General features: G+C 51.3%; 1 protein-coding gene across 2 annotated transcripts; it reads left to right on the top strand.

Annotated features, from left to right (window-relative positions):
- Positions 1-294: 294 nt before the first annotated feature.
- Positions 295-19,460, top strand: CES5A (carboxylesterase 5A). Of its 2 annotated transcripts, none has more exons than XM_014447390.2 (13): positions 295-489; positions 1,569-1,773; positions 3,931-4,069; positions 5,519-5,652; positions 7,164-7,317; positions 9,250-9,354; positions 11,641-11,745; positions 12,463-12,603; positions 13,628-13,696; positions 14,979-15,126; positions 16,479-16,628; positions 18,804-18,876; positions 18,982-19,460. In XM_014447390.2, the coding sequence occupies exons 1-13, from the start codon at positions 351-353 to the stop codon at positions 19,232-19,234; spliced, it is 1,815 nt and encodes a 604-aa protein (XP_014302876.1). In that variant the 5' UTR covers positions 295-350; the 3' UTR covers positions 19,235-19,460. The 2 variants fall into 2 exon arrangements, with proteins under 2 accessions (XP_014302876.1, XP_006105260.1); XM_006105198.3 differs by having other exon boundaries at positions 295-453.
- Positions 19,461-21,310: the final 1,850 nt, after the last annotated feature.

The following is a 21,310-nucleotide window of genomic DNA, read 5'->3' on the forward strand; positions in this document are numbered from 1 at the left end:
TATTGCTCTCCTGACCAGCTGCATTCACCGCTTGTTTGCTGCCTTCCCAGTCCCTGAATCTGAGGTCTGAGTTGAGGTCTCCGGCTTACCTGACCCCAAATCTACTTCTACTCTTCTGTGAGCCCGAAGCATAACAAATTACTTTTTCCCAGATCAAGGCCCAGTCTTCAGCTGTTTATGTAAATCAGAACAGGAAAGTCTTGCTTGGCCAAGTCCTTTCTTGAATCTTGGCCCGATGCTATGCTTCACCAATCCCGTGACCTGTGTCTGCCCTGCTCAACATTTGCCTGCTAACAGGAGGCTCTTTCTTGTCTCTGACGGAAGCTCTCTGAGGCCAGCAGCAGCCGTGGATGTCCAGGGCGTGCAGGCGGGCCAGCCAGATGAGGGGAGAGTGGGTGCACCCAGGCCAGACCCTGATCTGGGCTGTTTGGGTCCTTGCAGCTGCCACCGAGGGTGAGACACCCAGTGGGAGAGAAGGGCTCTCGGAAGGTGAGGTAGGAGGGGGATTTCCCTATTCGGAGGATTGTCCACTGGTGGAAATGCAGTTACTGCTCAGGGGTCTCTGAGGGCCCATGGCGGGCTGTGTAGTCACCTCAGGGCACCTGACCAATGTCCTGGTCAGGTTGTGGAAAGCCCCAGGGCCCGGGTCTCTTTCTGGGGCACACGGTAGAGCACAGAAGACCCCCCGGTCCTGCCCTTGAGTTGCTCACACCCTGTGGGGAGCTGGGAGAGCCCTCTGTCCTGGGACACAGCCTGTGCTTTTGTGGTGCTGGTTGCCCATTTTAATGTTACTATTGAAATGACATTAGCCGGGGTAGCACCAGCACTCCTGGGTCCCGCTAACTCAGTCGCCGGGCTGCTGACCTCTGAAGGCTCCACATTCTATGTGGCAACCGAGAAGCCCACGCTCTCAGTCCCAGACGTCTCACCCTCGGACCCCTGGAGGCAGACAGGCAGATTTCAGATGGCATCTGCGTGAGGATTTTTTTATTTTCATTGCTGAATATTTACTTGACTCGAAAGCATACACCGAACTCAGCAAAACCACCACTGCGTAGATGTGATTGCTTAAGACTCCTCTTGGTCAATGTGAAAAGTTCATTTAGATTTCACTTGAAGAAAAACAAAATGCCGGTCGTCCTATAGGTGGGTGATGCACAGGCAGTTGTGCTGTGGGTATGAAAATGACGGACGTGTGGGAAACTCAGGGCCCGGTGGCTCCGTGCAGTCCTAGGCTCTACAGGGCCTGGTGTGTATCGTCACCTCCGTGGGAAGGGAGGCTTCTGGGCACAGAAGGGAGAAGGGTTTCCACGGTAACCAGGGGGCATGTTGTGGCTTGGTGCTGTGTTCCCAGACGAGACTAAGTTTGTGCTCTGATACAGGTGACTTCTAAGGCAATTTTGAAGGAGGCCATGGACATGGGTTCCTGGAGAAGGAATCCAGATACTTCCCGTGGCACAGCTTCTGGGCCCAGAAAGAGCGCCCCCACCTGGGGGAGCTCTGAGTTGGGCTTATTCCTGGCCTCTTCCCAGCCAGCTCCTGATTCCTCCCCGTGTGTGTTCCCTCAGGGCCAGCTGGAGATGGACCCACCAGGAGCACCAGGCTGGGCTGGGTCCGGGGGAAGCAAGCCACTGTGCTGGGAAGCACCATGCCTGTGAATGTGTTCCTCGGGGTCCCCTACGCTGCACCCCCGCTAGGATCCCTGCGATTTACAAACCCAAAGCCTGCGTCGCCCTGGAATGGCATCCGAAACGCCACATCCTACCCTAATTTGTAAGACCGGGCTTGACCCCATGGGTGGCCTGCGACCTGGGAGTGGGGGCAGGACATTGAGGGAGAATGAATGAAGGACATGCAGCCCCATGGGCGGGGGGAGCATCGGGGGGGAGGAGGAGAGGGCTACAGAAGTGGCTTCTGTGACCACATGGCACCGTTCAGAACATGCAGATCCCCTGAGCTCCCGTCCAAACTTCCTGAATTGGAATCTTCAGACCTAGAAAACTGAATTGTCTGAAAGCTCTCTGAGGATTCTGAGTTCGATCAGGTTTGGGAGCCACTGTGATGGGCTTACTGATTGGAAGGGACTGTCAGCCAGGCCTAGTCTCCTTGGTCAGACTGGATAAGGGCTGTAGAGTGAAGAATCACACTAAAGCAGCGGTTCTCAACCTGTGGGTCTCGACCCCTTTGGCGGTCGGACGACCCTTTCACAGGGGTCACCTAAGACCATCCTGCATATCAGATATTTACATGACGATTCATCACAGTAGCAACATTACAGTGATGAAGTAGCCACGAAAATAATTTTATGGTTGGGTCATAACATGAGGAACTGTATTTAAAGGGCCAGAAGGTTGAGAACCACTGCTAAAGGGATGTTAGTGCTCGCAGTCAACACCGTGCCCATGCAGAGCCTGGCCCACAGGGGAAAATCCATAACTCCCTGAGGAATGATGGCCCGAGTGTGTCTCTGTGACACAGAGGAACTGGGAGGTAAGGAGCTCCCAGTCACTGCAAGTTTTCAAGCTTAGGTAGGCAACCAGTTTCCTGGGGAATGGTGGAGGGGCCTCACGCAGGAGGTGGGAGCTGAGACTTGGAAATCCCCAGGAATCTTCTGACTGTCAAATTTTGTCAAGTCCTCAGGTTGGTCACAGTCCTGGCATTGCTTTCACAGGCCAAAGTGCCAGGTGCCAGGAAGCTCCCTAAGCCACAGAAGACCCCATGTGGCCCAGGGACAGAGGACACTAAGCAAACACTCATCTGTTCGTTCATTCATTCATTCATTCATTCATTCAGCTCATATCAATAGTTAGATTCCCTTAGGCCCTGGATGACACCACCATGGGTTAGACACAGCTGCCCTCAGGAACCTGCAGACTGGTAGTGGTGGTGGGGACATACACGGCAATAATTAAAATACAGAGTGACAGGGGCCACCATAGGGGATCGGAGAAGGTGCTGAGGAAGCACAGAGAACCACTTAGCCTAGCTCTGAGGGGAGGTCAGGGATGGCTTTCTTGGGAGCCTGTAGCCTCGATTTCTGATAAACAACTTACAAAGGGGCAAAAGGGCATAAAAACTTGTCAGGGGGTAGATTTGCAGCAAACCTGTATACTGTTCTACCATGAAATTAAAGTGATTGAGCACTTTGTAGAAATATTCACATGCACAGTCTCATTCGATCTTACTGTGTGTCAGGCTTGGTGATGGGGGCTCTGAGGTACTTAGGTGACTAATACAGAGCCCTAGGCTTCCAGCTGCTCACAGTTGAGCTGGGACTATGATTACACTCATATACAAGTCTATAGGAGAAGTTCTAGGAAAAACACGCAAAATATGTAGGTGTTTCCAAAGATACCTATGGTCTATCTGGAGAAATCTCAGAAGGCTTCTTGGAGGAGGTAGCATTTAGACTGAATCTGAAAGAAAGGGAAGAACATGAGCAAACAGAGGAAGACATCAGTCTAGCCAGAGGGACCACCAGCTTGAGCAAAGGCCTGGGTGCAGGATTCTCTCTGCCAACCTGTCTCAGTTGGTTCCTGGCTGAGAGGCCTGGAAAAGTCCTTTTGTTCCTCTGGGGTCAGAAGAGGGGGCTGCCAGAGCCAAGCTCTTGATTTGCAACCCAGTGTCCTAACCTCTACAGTTTGGGGAATTGTTGAGCCAGCCGGGGTCTTTATGCGTGTGCCTGGATTATGATGGTGGGTGCTGGGGGTTAATGGTACAATTATTATACACAATGTGCTTTCCCTCCTGGGAACCAGCTCAAAGAGAATCATGGTTTGTTCATTTGTGCCACTAGGTGGAGGGGGCATGATGAACGGGTACCAAAAGCCCCCATAGGCATCTTCTGCTCAGGCCCAGGAGACAAGAACTGGCCCCTCCCAGGCAAGTTTGCTGACAGCGACTCCGGGGGTTTCTCCTCCTCTTTCCAAGGTGCTTCCAGAACTCAGAGTGGCTGTTCTCAAATCAACACATTCTCCGGGTGCACTACCCCGAATTCGGAGTGTCGGAAGACTGCCTGTACCTTAACATCTATGCACCAGCCCGTGCCAACACCGGCTCCAAGTTCCCGGTAAGGCTGTCTGCCGTGCTGGGGGCAGGTCCTTGGGCTGGGACCCTGGCAGAGTGGCTGGGGGTCTGGAATCAGCCCCAGCCTCCTATTGGGTAAAATGGAAATGTAATCATTGGCAGGTCAATAACTTCCTTCAAAAGTCATTTGAATGACATATTCACTTGATCTCCTTTTCTCTTCTTTGTTGGCAGTGACTTGACCGTTGATTTTTATGTTGTGTTGTGTTTCCCCCTCTGTTGAGCATTTAACGGCCTGTAAACAGTTAGAGAAGGCACTGCTTAAAAGGACTCTGGTTATTTTTGTGTTTGCTTGTTTGCTTGAGAAATCCTTCCGTTAAAGAAAATAATCGCCTTCACCAATTTTTCTGTTTGCAATGAAGTCAGTCAGGTAATAACGCAGAGCATGCCACTTAAGGATGTGAAGGATCCCTGTGTAAGTGAGTACAAAAGGTGCAGTCTAATTTTTAACCACACCCTCACATCATCTCTTCTCCCCAATGTCAGTGCAATGAGAGACTTGCTGTGTTGCACGATAACAGCAACATCTATTGATTGCTGACGTGTGCTAGGCACAGTACATCATCTCATCGAGCCCCCCACAGTAACCCAAAGGGTCAGGATTATTGAACCCATTCTACAGATGACAAAGATGAGGCACAGGGAGAGAGAGCGTAAGCGCCTTGCTCCATGCTCTACCTCAGTCAGTGGCAGATTCTTGTGTCAAAGCCAATGCTTTGTCCAGTTCTCCTTTTTCCTCGGTGGCTTCCTTCTCTCTTCCTGCCCCAAGGGTGGCAGTCCCTAATAGGACCTTTAAAATGGAGAATGGAAGGCATTTATTATTAAGTATAAATAGTGATAATAGGATTTGAATGATGATTTGTGTTCCCCAGTCCCAGTTTTTCTAATCAACATAGTAAAGTCTCCACAATTCTCTTCCCTTTTTTTTCTCTCTTCTCTTTGCAGGTAGACAAAAGCCTTAGATTAAAAAGCTTAAGCTGCTTTTGCTTCCATACATGGCTTACAATGATTTCCATCTTCCTGTGGGTCACAGTTCAATATTTAGTTAATACTTTCCGAGCGCTTGGAATGTGCCAACATTGTCCTAGGAACCTCAGATGCAGAATCTTGTTTCATCCTCATAATAGCCTCATAACTGAAATACTTTGATGCTTCACATCCTACAGATGAGAAAAATGAGACTCAGAGAGGCTAAGTAATCTGTCTAAGGCCACACAGCTGGTCAGTGGCAGAGCTCAGACTTAAATTCAGGCACTCGGATGCTGGAGCCCTCCTGCTTCACCCTGAGCCTTCTAAATACAAAACCTCGGATGCTCTTTAGAAAGGAAAATGAGACATTTGCATTTTCGTAAAGAAAGAAGGACCCAGCATTCACAGGGAGGGGGTCGGAATGCTCGACAGGCTGACCGGAAAGTTCCTCTCCCCTCCTTAGGTCATGGTGTGGCTTCCGGGGGGTGCCTTCCAGACTGGCTCAGCCTCCATCTTCGATGGGTCCGCCCTCGCTGCCTACGAGGATGTGCTGGTTGTGACTACCCAGTACCGGCTAGGAATGTTTGGCTTCTTCAAGTGAGTACCCCCAAATGATTGACACCCCTGGTCCCCAAGGGGCAGCTGTGCAGCAGCCATAGGGGATTCAGTGCCCAGCATCCTAAGGAGGAGCCTTCAAGGACATTGAACACATTTGGACCAGATTATTAGGTAATTTTAGCAACTATGACAGATAACCCCCCACCTATTAGTGGCTTAGAGAAATAAACATTTTTTCTCACTTCAGTAAAATCTAATTGAGGGTTCCTAACTGACAGACATCCTTCCACATGGTCAATCAGGGACCCTGGCTCCTTCCACCTGTGGCTCTGCATCTGGCCAGCAGGTGGAGAAAGAGATTAGAGGAGGGTGTGAGGGCCGGCTTTCTGGGTCAGCCTGGAGGTGGCGATCATCACTGCTGTTTACACACCATTGGCAGAACTCAGTCACATGGCCATGCCCAATACAAGGGAGACGGCGCAACGTAACCCTGGAAGTCAAGGACACAGAGTGTGTGAGCCATTAGTCGTCCCTGACATAGGGCCCCATCTCAAGGCTCCTCAAATGCTCACCTGAGAATAGTCACTCCATTGCATTGTCTTCCCATCCCATTAACTGTCCACCCATCCTGGGAAGCATGCTCTCTGCATGAGCTGCACGCAGCATGGGGCCATGGCCAGGACCATGGACTCTGGGGTCAGACTCATTGGGTTTGAATCCCAAATCTGCAGCATTTTAGGTCCTGGGCAAGGGATTTGCTCTCTCTGTGTCCTGATGTCCTGTCTGTGAGAAGGAGCCGATGTATCCAGCAGTATCCTTAGGGCTTGTTCGCAGGTTTCATTGAAGGGAATTCGTGTGAGCGACGCCTCAGAAAAATGCAGCCACTGCCCAAACCACTTCACAGCAGAGGGGGGCCTCGAGTGGCGTATTAAACATAAACATACTGGTCTCTTGATATCCCACCCTCAGCCCCTGCTCCTTGCCTCCCACTGACCGCACACATAGAGGTCAGCCTTTTAGGAGGAGGGTAGAGAAGGTGGGGATAAAACCCAGAGGGGCAGACAGAGAAAGACCAGCACCATCTACCTCACAGGTTTGGAGGATTACGGGAGCATCGGCCGTAAAGCCCTTAGGACAGTGTTGTGCACAGTGCTGCCACCACTGTTATTGTTGTTATTATTCACTTAGTCATTCACGGGAACCTCTGTGCCCAGGCAGGTCTCGCTCCCTGGTGCAGACCAACTCTCAGGAACAGGACTCTTCTGGAACCCATGGATTCAGGGGAGCCTGTGAATACCCTGAAATTGCACTTACGACATTGTGCATTTTTCTGGGGTGTGTCACTCTCCTCAGATTCTCAAACCAAAACCCCAGCAGAGGGAGAGAGCCAAGCCTGGTGCTCCCCGCTGCCCCAGGTCTGATTCTCAGCCCTTCCCCGGAGGGAGTGGTGATGCCCTGACACCTGTCCACAGCCTCGGCCGCCAGCTCCCTGGCCTTCGGGAGGTAGACAGTGGCCCACTCAGGATGCTCATTCCGCCTCTTGCCCCCAGCACAGGGGATAAGCACGCGCCGGGGAACTGGGCCTTCATGGACCAGCTGGCCGCCCTGACCTGGGTCCAGGAGAACATCAAGTTCTTTGGTGGGGACCCACGCTCCGTGACCATCTTCGGCGAGTCGGCGGGAGCCATAAGTGTGTCCAGCCTTGTGAGTTCTCTTCGGTGGGGGAGGTTACAAAAAAGAGGATGATGAACCACCTACGTCTGATTGGTGCTTCATGTTGAACAAACGCTTTCAGACACACGGTCTCCCTGGAGCCTCACGCCGTGAGTCAGGGGCTCCGTCTCGTTTTAAGGACGAGAGCTGTCGTCGGAGCGTTTACATGAATCATCCAAGATCACGTAGTGAGCGACAGTTTGAGGAAAACTCATTTGTGTGTGTACAGCTGAAGGCCTGGCATCCAGTTATCAGGACTGGTCATCATTGAATAGAGAAGCTCAGCTAAAAGCATCAAATAGCAAAGGATGCATGTAAACACTTTATTTTCACTTAAAACATAAAAGGTACTCTCCTTCGCCAGTAGTTTGATTCGGGGTTTTACTTTCCAGAGTCAGTCTGCTGACTGGAGGTCCGGTAAGGCTCTCCTGCATAAGCACCCCCCCCCCACACACACAGGATCCATTGCCCTTACATTGGGGGCTCAGTGTCCTTACGGTGAGCAGAGACTTAAAGATGCTGCGAAGTGCCCTAACCGGTTTGGTTCAGTGGATAGAGGGTCAGCCTGCAGACTCAAGGTTCCCAGGTTCGATTCCGGTCAAGGGCATGTACCTTGGTTGCGGGCACATCCCCAGTAGGGAGTGTGCAGGAGGCAGCTGATCGATGTTTCTCTCTCATCGATGTTTCTAACTCTCTATCCCTCTCTCTTCCTCTCTGTAAAAAAATCAATAAAATATATTTTTTTTAAAAAAGATGCTTCGAAGAAATCTGTGGATGCAGCCCTCTTATGGAGCATTCTATCCCCTCACGTGGTTTACTCTTATCTTGTGCTCCCCTCATTTGATAGCCATATTATTTAGCTACCTACCTCTATCAAGTTACCCCCCAAAAAGCATCATTTTGTTTTCTTTTTACACACACACATCCATTGGTTCCCAAGATAGTTCACTGGTTATGTAATGACAATGGCAAGTGTAACTGACAAAGCAGACTTGGAAGCAGACTTGCTTGGCTCTTGGCAAGAAATTGATGGGAAGAGAGATGTGCTGAGGGGCCGGGATACGGCTCCGGGCTCTGCGTTCTGAGCGGTCAGTACTTCCCGGGCATCAGGTAACATGTTAACCACGGAAGTCAGTCACATGGAGGTGGGTTAAGCTTCTGCTGTATAACATTTGACAATATACAAGGTATTCTTTACCTTCCGTATAACCTTATACGGTGGATTATACTAACTTTCATATGTGGTAGCAGCCACTATTCATGAGTGCTTATTACTTAACCAAGTGCTGTGCGAAGCCTTCTGTATTCATCACTTCTCCTGCTCCTCAAGACAAGTTTGATGTGGGCTCAGTTTTTTTATTTAATATATTTTTCATTGATTTTAGAGAGGAAGGGAGAGGGAGAGATAGAAACATCAATGATGAGAGAGAATCATTGATCGGCTGCCTCCTGCAAGCCCCCTACTGGGGATCAAGCCCGCAACCCTGGCATGTGCCCTTGACCGGAATCGAACCCGGGACCCTTCAGTCCGCAGGCCGCCGCTCTATCCACTGAGCCAGACCAGTTGGGGCAAGTGGACTCAGTTTTTACTACAGTTTTATAAGAGAGTAAATGGATGCTTAGAAATATTCAGCAACTTGCCTGAGGTTGCCCCATCGGGAAGTAAAGGGGCTAGCACCCACACACCAGAATGCTCACCCTCAAAGTTCACGAGGAACATGGGGCTCAGAGAGGTTATTTAACTTGCCCAAACCTTTGCAACTAGTCCTCGAACCCCCAAACTAGGACTTTTCCTTCTCTAAGGTTAGCTCTCTAAAGCAGACTTCCTGGGAAGTTTTCCTTACAGGAAAGGTGGGTGGTGTGTGTGATGGGCGGGAAGCCCCTGGATAACTTTTGCGGGGTCTCCTGTGTTCTCTCTCTCAGATCCTGTCCCCGCTGGCCCAGGACTTATTCCACAAAGCCATCATGGAGAGCGGGGTGGCCATCCTCCCCTACCTGAAGGCCCCGGAGGAAAAGCGGAATGAGGATGTAGGTAGATGTGCACACCTCTCCGGCTTCCTCTCCTTGGTCAGGTGTCGGCAGACCATGTGCTTGGCCTGACTGACCGTGACCAGAGAATCTGACGCCGACTTGAGGTGAAACGTGTTGCTCCGTGGAAGGCCTGGTTCTGTAGGAAATGGGTCCAGCTGCACAGTGCAGTGCTGCTGGTGTGCGTGTGTGTGCGTGCGTGCGTGTGTGTGTGTGTGTGTGTGACAGTTCTCACATTGTATCCATCAATCTTTGCTGTGATATATATCTTAGTCCCCTGTACCTACTCTATTCTACCTAGAGTGCTCTGGTGAGATTCTGATGCTGTTGCCAGCTCCATAGGAAATAACACTGACTTGTTAATATTATCTGGCAGGAGATTGGGAGGGGGAGGTGAGGTGTATGTCCCAGATGTTCGACATCTGTCATCTCGTCTTTGCATTCTGCTGGTCAGTAAGCACCTGGAGACCGAGGCCCCTGTCTCTTCCATGTCCCAGCATAATGTCTGGTGTATGTTAGGTGACTCTACACGTTTACTCGAGGAATGAGTTCACGAATGAGCTGATTCATTGAATGAATATTAATGAAACAATGGGCTACGGAGCCATCTCCTGGGTATCATTCATGTTAGTGGTGCATTTCCTTAAACACCTTATAGAAGGTAACAACATACACCGAGAGCAAAAACAGAGTCATAATATTGCAAAAACACGGTCACTGCAGACGAACAATTGAATTTGGTAACGTGATATATCAGGCTGGTGTCAGTGTGTGCGGTGTGGTGTGTATGCATTCATCCACCACACACATAGTGAGTGCCCATTGCTTCCCCGCTCTGTGTTGGGACCTGTGGGTTTATAAGTGGAGAAGGCATCCTATATAATAAAGAGGTAGTATGCAAATTGACCATCACATCCTTGCACAAGACGGCCGCCCCATGTGGTCACAAGATGGCCAGTAGGGGAGGGCAGTTGTGGATGATCAGGCCTGCAGTGGAAGGCAGTTAGGGGTGACCAGGCCGGCAGGGGAGGCCAGTTGGGGGATCGGGCCTAAACCGGCAGTCGGACATCCCCTGAGGGGTCCCAGATTGGAGAGGGTGCAGGCTGGGCTGAGGGACACCCGTCCCCAGTGCACGAATTTCGTGCACCGGGCCTCTAGTAGACTATAATCATTTTTATGATAAGGATTTCAAGCCTGCAACCCATGGGTATGTTTGGAGGTGGTCCTCAAACGCTTACGATATATGTTTGTGCATTTGCCCAGGGGGAGGGTCTGGGGCTTTCATTGGATTCTCAGAGCATCTGTGATCCCAGAAGACTAAGGGCACTACTTTCGGGGGCACATTCTACACGCGTGGAAAGTTCAGTGATAGGGCAAGAAGGTGTTTAGCAAAGGGCTAGGTAGGTGGGGGCCCTTGGGGTGACGGGAGATCGGAGGAAGAGGGGAATCGTAGGGACTGCCGTGTCTGAAAGGACATCTGAGAGAAGGTAGGACTTGGGTCTTAAGGAGTGAGACAGAAAAAAGGACATCAGGGCATTCCAGGCTGGGGTGAGGGTGAGGGTGAGGGTGAGGCTGGTGCAGAGCTGACCAGCTGAGACTCTGAGCTGGACTCAGGCCTCAACAGACCTTGCAGAGCTGCTCCTCTCCCTTGGGAGGCTCCTGACTCCACGTGGCACCCCAGAGTGGGGCTTCTGGGCTCTGTGGGGCCTAGTGCCAATGGAGCTGATGTCACAGGTCTGTGACATCACAGGTCCCGCCATGACCAGGAATCCTGACTCTGTTCCATGGCCACAGACTGACAGATCCTCACTCCCAGCTCCTGCACTTGCTAAACACATTGTATGTGGGAAACATATTTATACGTTTTACGTTGACTGGTAGTAAGTAGAGCGCGGGACACGTATTAATACATTTTTTTATAGACTAGCGGTAGAATGCGGGTAACGTATAAATACGTAAACTAAAGTTATCGTAATTTTACTGAACGTTGCCATTTGCGCAAAAAATTAGCAAAAATGGCCTGCGCCACGCGCCACCTGTTAGCGCGCGATAAAAACTACCCGCAAACAATGTGTAAAGATGACAAGGAGGGTCAGGCGAGAGCGTCAGGATGGCCCGGGGCCAGCCTGCCCTCACTGTGTCCATTCCATGAGAATGGGGAGGGCCAGCAGGCCGGACGTCGTATAGGAAGGACGGGCCTGGGACTGGACTGAGGACTGTTTCCACTTTTCATTTTCCCAGAGGCTGTCCGTACTGTGCTCTAACCTGGTCCTTCTCTGCCACCAGTTGCAGATGATTGCAAATATCTGCGGCTGCAGAGCGGACAACTCCGAGGCCCTGCTGCGGTGCCTGAGGGCAAAGTCCTCCCAGGAGCTGCTGGGCATCGGCCAGGTGAAGGGTCTGGGGCAGGGCTGTCCTTTGAATGGGATGGTGGACAAACCTGACCGCTCTTATTTATTTTGACTTGGGACTTGGAAAGATATGGGGGCTGGGGATTCGTGGTAATGGCTGTAAAAACGTGGACCGTGGGTCATTTAAAAAATATACGTTTATTGATTTCCGAGAGGAAGGGAGAGATAGAAACATCAATGATGAGAGAGAATCATTGATTGGCTGCCTCCTGCACGCCATCTAGTGGGGATCAAGCCTGCAACCTGGGCACGTGCCCTGCCTGGGAATCGAACTGTGACCTCCTGGTTCCTAGGTCGATGCCCAACCCCTGAGCCACGCCAGCTGAGCTGCAGGGTTTATTTTTTAAAAGTTGGCTGGACTGTACTCCCAGAGCTTGCATTCAGCAGGGAATTTGCATTTCTAACAAGTTCGCAGGTAACACTGATGCTGCTGGGAGCCAGGCTTTGAGAACCACTGGGCTAGGCTACTGTTTCTCTTAAGTGGATGCTATTATTACCCCTTATTTGCAGATGAGGAAACTAAGGCACAGAGACGCTGACCCCCTTGACCAGGCAGCCGGATGTATGGGGATGGACCAAGACTGGCTTCATTTCCCTTTCCTACCACATTTTGCTAGAGCGGGTGGGCTCAGGGTGGGTTGGTTTGGGGCCAGCAGATTTTACAAACAGAGACAGCTTCCGCCCTTTCTCATTTCAGGTCGCCAAGTCTTTCACGCGAATGGTTGATGGTTTTTTCTTTCCTGACGAGCCTCTAGAACTGCTGATTAAAAAAACGTTCCGCTCAGTTCCTTCTATCATCGGGGTCAATAACCACGAGTGTGGCTTCCTGCTGCCCATGGTAAGAATCCCGACTCTGCCTCCTGTCGCTCCCTCCTCAGAGGGGCCAGGGTTTGCTCCCACAGCCGGTCACTCCCACGGACGGCACACGCGTTGTGAGGGATGGAACCCACCCGCCGAGCACAGAGCGGTCGTCCTTCCTCTCTCTGAAGGAAGGTAACTGGGGGTTGGGGTCAGCCAAGGCAGGTGTCCGCCCTGTTCCTCGTTAGGTTTGCGGTGAAAGGAACAACTCTGTGTAAAACACTAAGAGACAATGGGGTCCGCTTGAGCTCTGTTCAAAACACCACAAATGCTCGTTTCAAAGAAGCATAGTTCCTACTTCGAAGGTATTGAAATCCATGACACCTTCCTGTTCTGGCATTTGGCTGTCCAAGAATGCTCCCTAAGCTGGTGCACCGGTGCAAGCTGCAAAATCATCGACTCCTTTCATTCATCCCACGAGAATGAACTGAGCACGTACTGTGTGCTCTGAGCTCGGATAAAACCTGAGCAGGCAACGGTGAACAAATCATATGGATTCAGGTTTCCGCACGCCTCCATGACCTCCTGGTGCATAGGTCAATGCTCAACCACTGAGCCACACCAGCCAGACACCAATTCCCTCTTCTCTGAGGACATCAGTCAAATTGGATTAGGGCCCAGATAACAGCCTCATTTTGACTTCATCACCTCTTTCAAAACCCTGTCTTCTCACATAGACACATCATGAGGTCCTGGGGTTAGGGCTTCCACATAGGAATCTGTGGGAGACACACACACAGCCCATAATGTGGCCTTGCCACAGGGCGGCCACCGGTCCCACAAGACTACAGGTGTAACGGAATGGCTGTCTTTTATCAAATGAGAGGAGAAACTGTCGCTTAACCGATGCACGGGAGCTACTGCCACACATGGCCCCCGGAGGCTGGAAGGGTCACGGCTTTTCCCAGCCTCCCCTCTGGAAGGCGGGCGCCTGCACCCCCACAGAGACCAGCTTCCCTTCCGAGGACCTGAGGTGCTCACAGGCGCCCCGCTTCTCTCCACAGAAGGAGTTTCCTGAGATCCTCAGGGGCTCCAACAAGTCCCTTGCCCTGCAGCTGCTGCACACAATCCTGGTAAGGACATTCCGGATTCCGAAACCCACCTGGGACCGGGGACCCCTATGCGCTGCATGCCCGCCAGGCTGTGGACTGGGTTCTAGCAATCCCGAGGGCCATTAGTCAACCATTCGCTCATTCCCTCCCTGCACACAGACAGGCCGGGCAGGAGGAGGTAGAGGCGGACTCCTTTCCTCCCTCCCTTTCGTCTGTCCTTAAGCATCTATTCAGTGTGTGCTCTCTGCCAGGTTCGTTTCACCCACTTATTCGTTGATCAGGTGTTAAGTGAGAGCCCACGTCCCCCCACCTTCCCTAACACTGGGCTGCCATGATGCGCAGGCGTGTCTCTGCACTTGAGGAAGCTGTGGGCTGTTGGGATGGACAAACCTGACAGGACACTTCCGTGCGTCGCTGCACCAATCAGGGCAGAGGGATGCCCAGGGCTCTGTGGTGTCTGTTGGAGGGAGCAGTTGGCTCGCTCAGGGGAGGGATTTGGAGTTTGAGTTAAGTTTGTCTAGCGAATGGAGGAGCAGAGCTGAGAGGAGCGGGCGGAACCGAGAGAACCAGGGAGGGGGCAGAGCCTTGTGAAGAGGTCAGCGGAAGGCATATGAGGTTCCATCCCAGGGGCTGGGAACAGAAGAGCGACATGATTCAATGTCCATTTGACAAAGGGTCCGGTGTCTGCAGCGTGGTCCAGGCTGGAGGCAGGGATGCCGCAGGTGCTAAGGCTCAGACAGGATGTTGGAGGAGTCTTGGCTGCCTGGTGATGACAGCTGGGACTAAAGTGTGAGCGAGGGCCCGGCGGCAGCGCTGGTACCAGGGGCAGGGCTGGCTTCACGGGCATGGGATCTGTGTAGTCCAAAGGGCCTTTTGCTCAGAAGGGTCCTACACGTGGTTGGATGTCCTGTTGTCACCATCTTGAAATTCTTGTAATTTTTGAACCATTTTTCACTTGGCATTGAACCCGAAAGTGGCGTAGCCAGCTCTGCCCAGGGGTGGCTGTTTCTGAAACATTTCAGAGAGGTGTGTGTACTGTGAATAAGAGCATGGGATTTAGATGCGAATGGTCTTGTGAAAGAACCCTGGTTCCACCAATTTGGGGCCAACCACTTTACCTCTCCAAGCCTCAGTCCCCTCATCTGTGAAATGGGACTGATTTTGCTCATTTGCACCACAGGCTCGCTATGTGGATTCCATGGGGCGGTGCGTGTAGAGTGCTTGGAACATGCCTGCACAGGCTGGTGCTCCACGTGTGGGCTGTTGTCGCTGACCTGGACCTCCTGTGACTGATCTTTTGCAGCACATCCCCAGCCAGTATTTACACTTCGTGGTGGATGAGTATTTCCCCGGCGAGCAGTCCATTTTTGAAATACGAAATAATTTCCTGGACTTGCTTGGAGATGTGTTCTTTGTGGTCCCTGGGCTGATCACAGCTCGATGTCACAGAGGTGAGTCCCCGAGCCACTCCCCCACCCCGGCGGGGCCACAGCACAGCAAGGCTGGTGGCGGCAGGGATCCTGCTGCCTGCGGACCGGCCCCCTGCTCAGCCCTCTGTTTCCTCACTGAGAAGGACCTCTCAGGGGTGTCGGGGGAATAGCCCTGAGGGCCAACTTGCTGATCAGTTCTTACTGTTTGTGTTCCTTCTGCTTCTTCAGGGCCCTGGAGAACACTCCCACCTCCCCATAATTTTCCGGGGCCCAACTTCCAGGTTACTTTCTGTTTGGAAGTGTCTTCTCAAATGTCTTAGCATAAGGAGGGCTGGAGCATTCAGAAAGAGAAGATTACTTGTGAGGACACACACCCACTCTTCCCTCCCTCTTCCTTTCTCCCTTCCTTTTTCCTTCCTTCCCTTCTTCCCCCCTTCCTTCCTCTCTTTCTTCTGTTCTTTCCTTTCCTATAAGAGACTCACTTTAAAACTAAAGATGCAAATAGGTTGCAAGTAAAAGGATGGAAAAGGTATTCTATGCAAACAGTAACCAAAAGAGAGCGGGCATGGCTATCTTAATGTCAGACAAAAGAGGCTTTAGGATGACATTGTTACAGAGAATTGTTACAGACTAAAAGAGACAGAGAAGCACATCATAGAAAGATAGAAGAGTGAGTTCATCCAGAAGCTATAACAATTATCAATCCATAGGCACCTTGCCACAGAGCCCCCAAAATATATAAAGCAATAGCTGACAGAGATGAAGGGAGAAATAGCTGTGCATCCGTAGTTGGAGACTTCAACCCCACTTTTCATAATAGCTGGAAACACTCTACAAAACGCAGGCAATTTCCTTAGTGATTAGTGATGTTGGTGCTTTAGTGGGAGACTTTGTAAGCATAATCACCCTTATCCAGTAGAGGAAAACAGAAAGATGATTCAGAGAAAGAGGAGGAAGTTGGAGCGCAAAGGCCTTTCGTAGAAGAGAGGTGAAGGAATGTGGGGTGCAGGGGGCATCTTGGAAGCAGGAATAGCTTCGTTCTGTTTGTCGTAGGCCATGGAACCAGGTCAATGAGAGGAAGTCATGGGGAGGTAGACCTTGGGTCCGTGTGAAGGGCTTTTTGTGAAAACTAGAACCCTTGCCCGGGCAGCCTGCCCTGGACGGGCATCCGAGCTCTTTGTCACCAGGGCTTCCAGGGCCTCTGGAGCAGGAACCGCTAGTCTCCAGGAAGGAAGAGGGAAGGTAGCTTGTTCACGTCGCTCCTTGTATGGGGGCTGCCCGCACCCATAGGTTTGGGAATCCGGGGTGGGGATGCAGTGCCAGCCCGGCTCCCCGCAGGGGCGCTGCCACGGCCTCTCTCTCCATCGCTGCAGACGCGGGCGCACCTGTGTACTTCTATGAGTTTCAGCACCGGCCTCACTGCTTCAAGGACAGCAAGCCGGCTTTCGTCAAGGCCGACCACACGGATGAAATCCGCTTTGTTTTCGGAGGTGCCTTCCTGAAGGGGGATGTCGTCATGTTCGGTGAGGAACCCGCCTGGTTTGGGGGGCGGTGGGGGGAGCTCTCCTGCTCTTGCAGGAACACGGGGGTTGGGGGGGGTAAGGTGGGAGAAGACAGGGCTCCCCACCATTTGCCAAAGCCCCTCACCCACCCCAACACGATGCAAGCGCTGGAGGACTAGTTTTAACTTATTTATTTACTCTCTGGCTTGCAAATGTGACCTTCCCCTGGGAACTACCCTTCCCGGGTGCTTTTAGAAACCATGATGAGAAAGAGCTGCCACCGCCGGCTGGATGAGTGTTTCTCGTTGTACTAAAGCCTAAGGGACGGGCGCTTGGGGGCACTCATGCAGTTGAATTAGAAAAAATCAGAATCGCTTTTTCCATCTCTCTGACTGCTGGTCTCACCTGCCCTGCCCTTTTCAGAGCCCCCACGGGGCTACCACCCCGGGTTTTAAAAGGCAAGAACCTCCCTTTCCATCATCGCAGCCCAAAGTGGCCTGGATCCCAGTGCTCTCATGTAAATGCTTGTGGACTGTAACTGCTGAGGTTCACTCGTGTATTCCTGAAGTTATGACCTGTTTGGTGCCAATCAGATGAGGTTATCAATAGAAAAAGTTACAGGAACTGCTCACAGAAACTATCCCTAAAATACTTCGTTTTAGACAGTTGCGCAATGCAGGCTCTGGGCCAGTTCCCACCGGCCTCCTGGCAGTGAGGACAGAGGTGCTCCTATAGAGTGTATGTGTGTGCGGCGGCTTATTCATCCCTTCATTTGTTCATTCTCATCTCATAACACCAATCATAGCAACCACCTCCTAGGTCGCTATGGGGATGAAATGAAATAATTCTCTCAAGCACACTTTTGTTTTTACTCAGCAACCATGACAGAGCCTGGACTATTGATGGGTACACAGACTCTCCAAATGGGGAAAAAAACCAGGATGGTGTATGTGTCAAAGGGTTAAATTCCGAGTTTTCTAAAGAGCTCCCAAAATCAATGAGAACAGAAACTGGGTAACAGATAGAAACAGACAGTCTGTGGGAAAGGAAATGTGACTGGCTTTTAAATGTGAAAACCCACTCAGCCTCACTGTCCACAAGGGGACTGAGGACTTGTCTTGACTGAGGAATCATTTTTCATTGGGAAGAACAAGACATTTTCCATCATTATTGGGGCAGGTGTAGGGAAACGGGCAACCTCATATGTTAATGGAAAAGTCGACGAAAATCTGAAATGCATATGGTCTTTAGCCTAGCAATTCAACTGCTAGGGTTGTTTGTGTGTGTGTGTGTGTGTGTGTGCGCAATTATACTTCCACATGTGCAAAAATAAACCTGCTCATGAACACATTGGTTTTATTAGCAAAAGTCCAGAAATAATGTAAAGATACATTAATAGAGTATTGGTTGCAGGAATTATATATTTATATAGCTGCATATAAACATACATGTAGGGTGTCCCGAAAATGTATACACATGCTTTGAATGTTTATAGAGACAGTGTTTATGAAAATACATTTCGTTTTCAAAACTGAGCTACCAGCGGTTACAGTGTGTATACATTTTTTGGGGGACACCCTGTATTTATAGAACAATAAATGATAATAAATGGAAGTCGTATAGGCGACATTGTGGAACTATCTCCTGGATAGAATTTTAGCAAAAAGGAATATGCAGAATCTGTGTCTGTTATGCTACTGCGAGTATAAAAATGTGTCCTCCTAACCCTCGTACGTGCCTCATTGGCCTTCAGAGGGCGCCCAAGAGCCTGGTAGCAGTCACTGCCTCAGGCCTGTAACAGTGGGGAGAAGAGATGGAGGGAAACTAATTTTTATTAGATACTCTTTCTGCACTTTAGGTTTTGTGCTTTGAACATAATATTTGAGCATTACTCCTTCAAATAAAAAATGCAATCATTAGAGAGAGGAGAGAGCGAGAGTCCCTGTCCCCCAGGCACTGGTAGCCTCAGGGGGGTGGCCGGAAGAGCATTGGTGCCCAGGGAAGATGTGTGTTCAGCCTCCACTACTTGGAGGCCATGCTTTCTCGGGCAAGTCGCAGGTGCCCCGAGCCTCAGTACCTGCAAATGCAAAATGAGTGAAACGGGAGGAGGGATGTGAAAGGCATTCATCACATGCGAGGCACCTCGGCTTCCGGCGCACCGTCCTGGGAGCCGGATTTTGTGATTATCTCCCTCAGAAGGAGCCACCGAGGAGGAGAAGTTGCTGAGCAGGAAGATGATGAGATACTGGGCCAACTTTGCTCGGACGGGGTAAGTACGCCTCAGGGGCCTCCCCACAGCTGGGCGCTTGAGGATGAAAAGCTCACCCCCATCCCCCAACACCCTCCAACCCCCCGTTTCTGCTCTCACTCCCAGGAACCCTAACGGAGCTGGCCTGCCTCGGTGGCCGGCTTACGATCAGAAGGAGCAGTACCTGCAGCTGGATTTGAACCTGAGTGTGGGGCAGGGATTGAGAGCGCAGAAGGTGGAGTTTTGGATGGAAACCCTCCCTTTGATCATGGCCACTTCTGGGGGGGCCCAACTGGGTCCTCTTTTCTCCTTCATCTTCCTTTCTCTGCTTCTGCCTTTCTTTTCCTCTTTTTCTCACGGAAGGGGTATCTCTGTGTGAATTTGATTTTCCTCCTCCTGCTTCAATGTCTCCCGCTATCTTTGGCTTCTTTCTGTTGTTCAGCTACTTTACGGAATCAGCTGCTTCCGCTGATCCTTAGGGAATTCTTTGCAACATCAAAAAAATGCAATTTGCCTCGAAGGCTACCAGATCTCTTCAATACATCTGCAGGGGGGCTGGCTTCTTAGTTGGCATAATAATGATCGTGTTATGCATATGAAATAAAAGCAGAATGTAAAATACGTGTGGGGAACAGAATTTTATTCTGGGCTAAAAACTACCCTCCCCCCCACACACACACCCAACACCCAAGAGGAAGTAGACTGTCTATCACAGCGGTTCTCAACCTGTGGGTTGTGACCCCTTTGGGGCTCGAACGTCCCTTTCACAGGGGTCGCCTAAGACCATCGGAAAACACATATATAATTACATATTGTTTTTGTGATTAATTCACTATGCTTTAAATATGTACAATTTGTAACAATGAAATTGGGGTCACCACAACATGAGGAACTGTATTAAAGGGTCGCGGCATTAGGAAGGTTGAGAACCACTGGTCTATCAGAAAGGGTGTCTGCTTGTGTTACCTGAAATGTGAGTCTTCCAACCCCCCTCCAGGCAGGTTGCAGGCACAGCCAAGCTTGGATGTCCTGACCATCACTGGCTTGAACAGGGTTCTTCTGTGGCTCAGAGAGAGGTGGGGGAGGGAGGCATGCCAGCCAGCCTCCTTCTCAGCAATGGAAACCAGACACCCACTAAGGTCAGGAACCCAGAAGTCACACTCCAGGCAGCAAGGTCAGGTCAAGGACACCAAGGGGAAGAGATGTTTCCCTGATGGGGTGGAGGCGAATCGATCGTTCAGGAAATCTACACTGGGTGCCTGCTGTGTACCAGCGTATCCCCACGGGGAGACAACAGTGAGCGAAGACATGCTCTCCCTCAACTGGTGAGCAGACAGACAGGGAGCCAGCATTCACCCAAGTGATTATCTTACTGTGTATGTTTGTTCATTTCACTCAGTGGAAGTAAGGTGTTTTAAGAAAGCTGTAAAAAGGAAATCTACTTTAGATTGAAGTCTTAGGGCGCTGTCTCTGGAAACATTTATCATTTTAAAAAAGAGGCATTGCAGTTAACCACAAGATGGGCAGGGAGAATTATACATACCATCATTCAAAGGATGCACTTTTACTTTCTTTTTTAATGAGATGTCACTTAAAAGATATCTTTTTATTGATTTCAGAGAGGAAGGGGAGGGAGAGAGAGGGAAACATCAATGATGAGAGGGTCACTGACCGGCTGCCTCCTGCACACCAAACACGGGGGATCGAGCCCACCACCCGTGCATGTGCCCCTACCGGAAATGAACCGTGACCTTCCGGTTCAGAGGTCGGCGCTCAACCACTGAGGTGCCCGGGCCGGGAGACGCCATTTTCTTTCCCTCCATCAGGAGCGACGCAGATTAGGTGGGGAGCCCCTGGGCGAAGGGGAGTTGGAGAGGCGCGTCCGCGGAGCAGGGGCACCAGGAAGAGGACAGTGGCCTCAGGCCCGGAGCGGACCGGGGACCCGGAGCGGGAAGGTAAGGGCACCTGTGTGCCTGGCGCCTGCGGCTCAGCGGGGGGCGGGGGGGGGAACAGCCATGAAGAGGCTCCGGTGGGGGCTGGCGGGGCAGGTGCGCGGACACAGGAGGCTGCGTCAGCGGGGAATGAGGGCCCCCGGGGTGAGGGGGGGGGGGCCGCTGTGGGAGGCTGGGGCCGGCGGGGGACTCCTCACCTCGCTACTCCGCTCGCCTTTGTGTCTGCAGCGTTGGGCGCGCGGCCCGCCTGTGCCTCCAGCAGCGCGTCACCTCCCCTTTCACTTTTTATATCCGCATCATCCCTGTTACACCCTGATCTCATGGGCCGGGGTCATTCATGTGTCTCTGTGACGGCTTCAAGATGACACACGAGGGACGCGGAATAAGAGGGTTTCTGAGGCGCCCGTCACTTCGGGTCCATCAGGTTCATCCGCTCATCGTCTGAATCCGGTCCCCAGAATCGTTCTCTTCAGCCCACAGAAGGTCAAAACGTGGTTTTGGAA

This window comes from Myotis lucifugus, unplaced genomic scaffold (genome assembly GCF_000147115.1).
Source record: "Myotis lucifugus unplaced genomic scaffold, Myoluc2.0 scaffold_649, whole genome shotgun sequence".
Lineage (NCBI taxonomy): Eukaryota > Metazoa > Chordata > Mammalia > Chiroptera > Vespertilionidae > Myotis > Myotis lucifugus.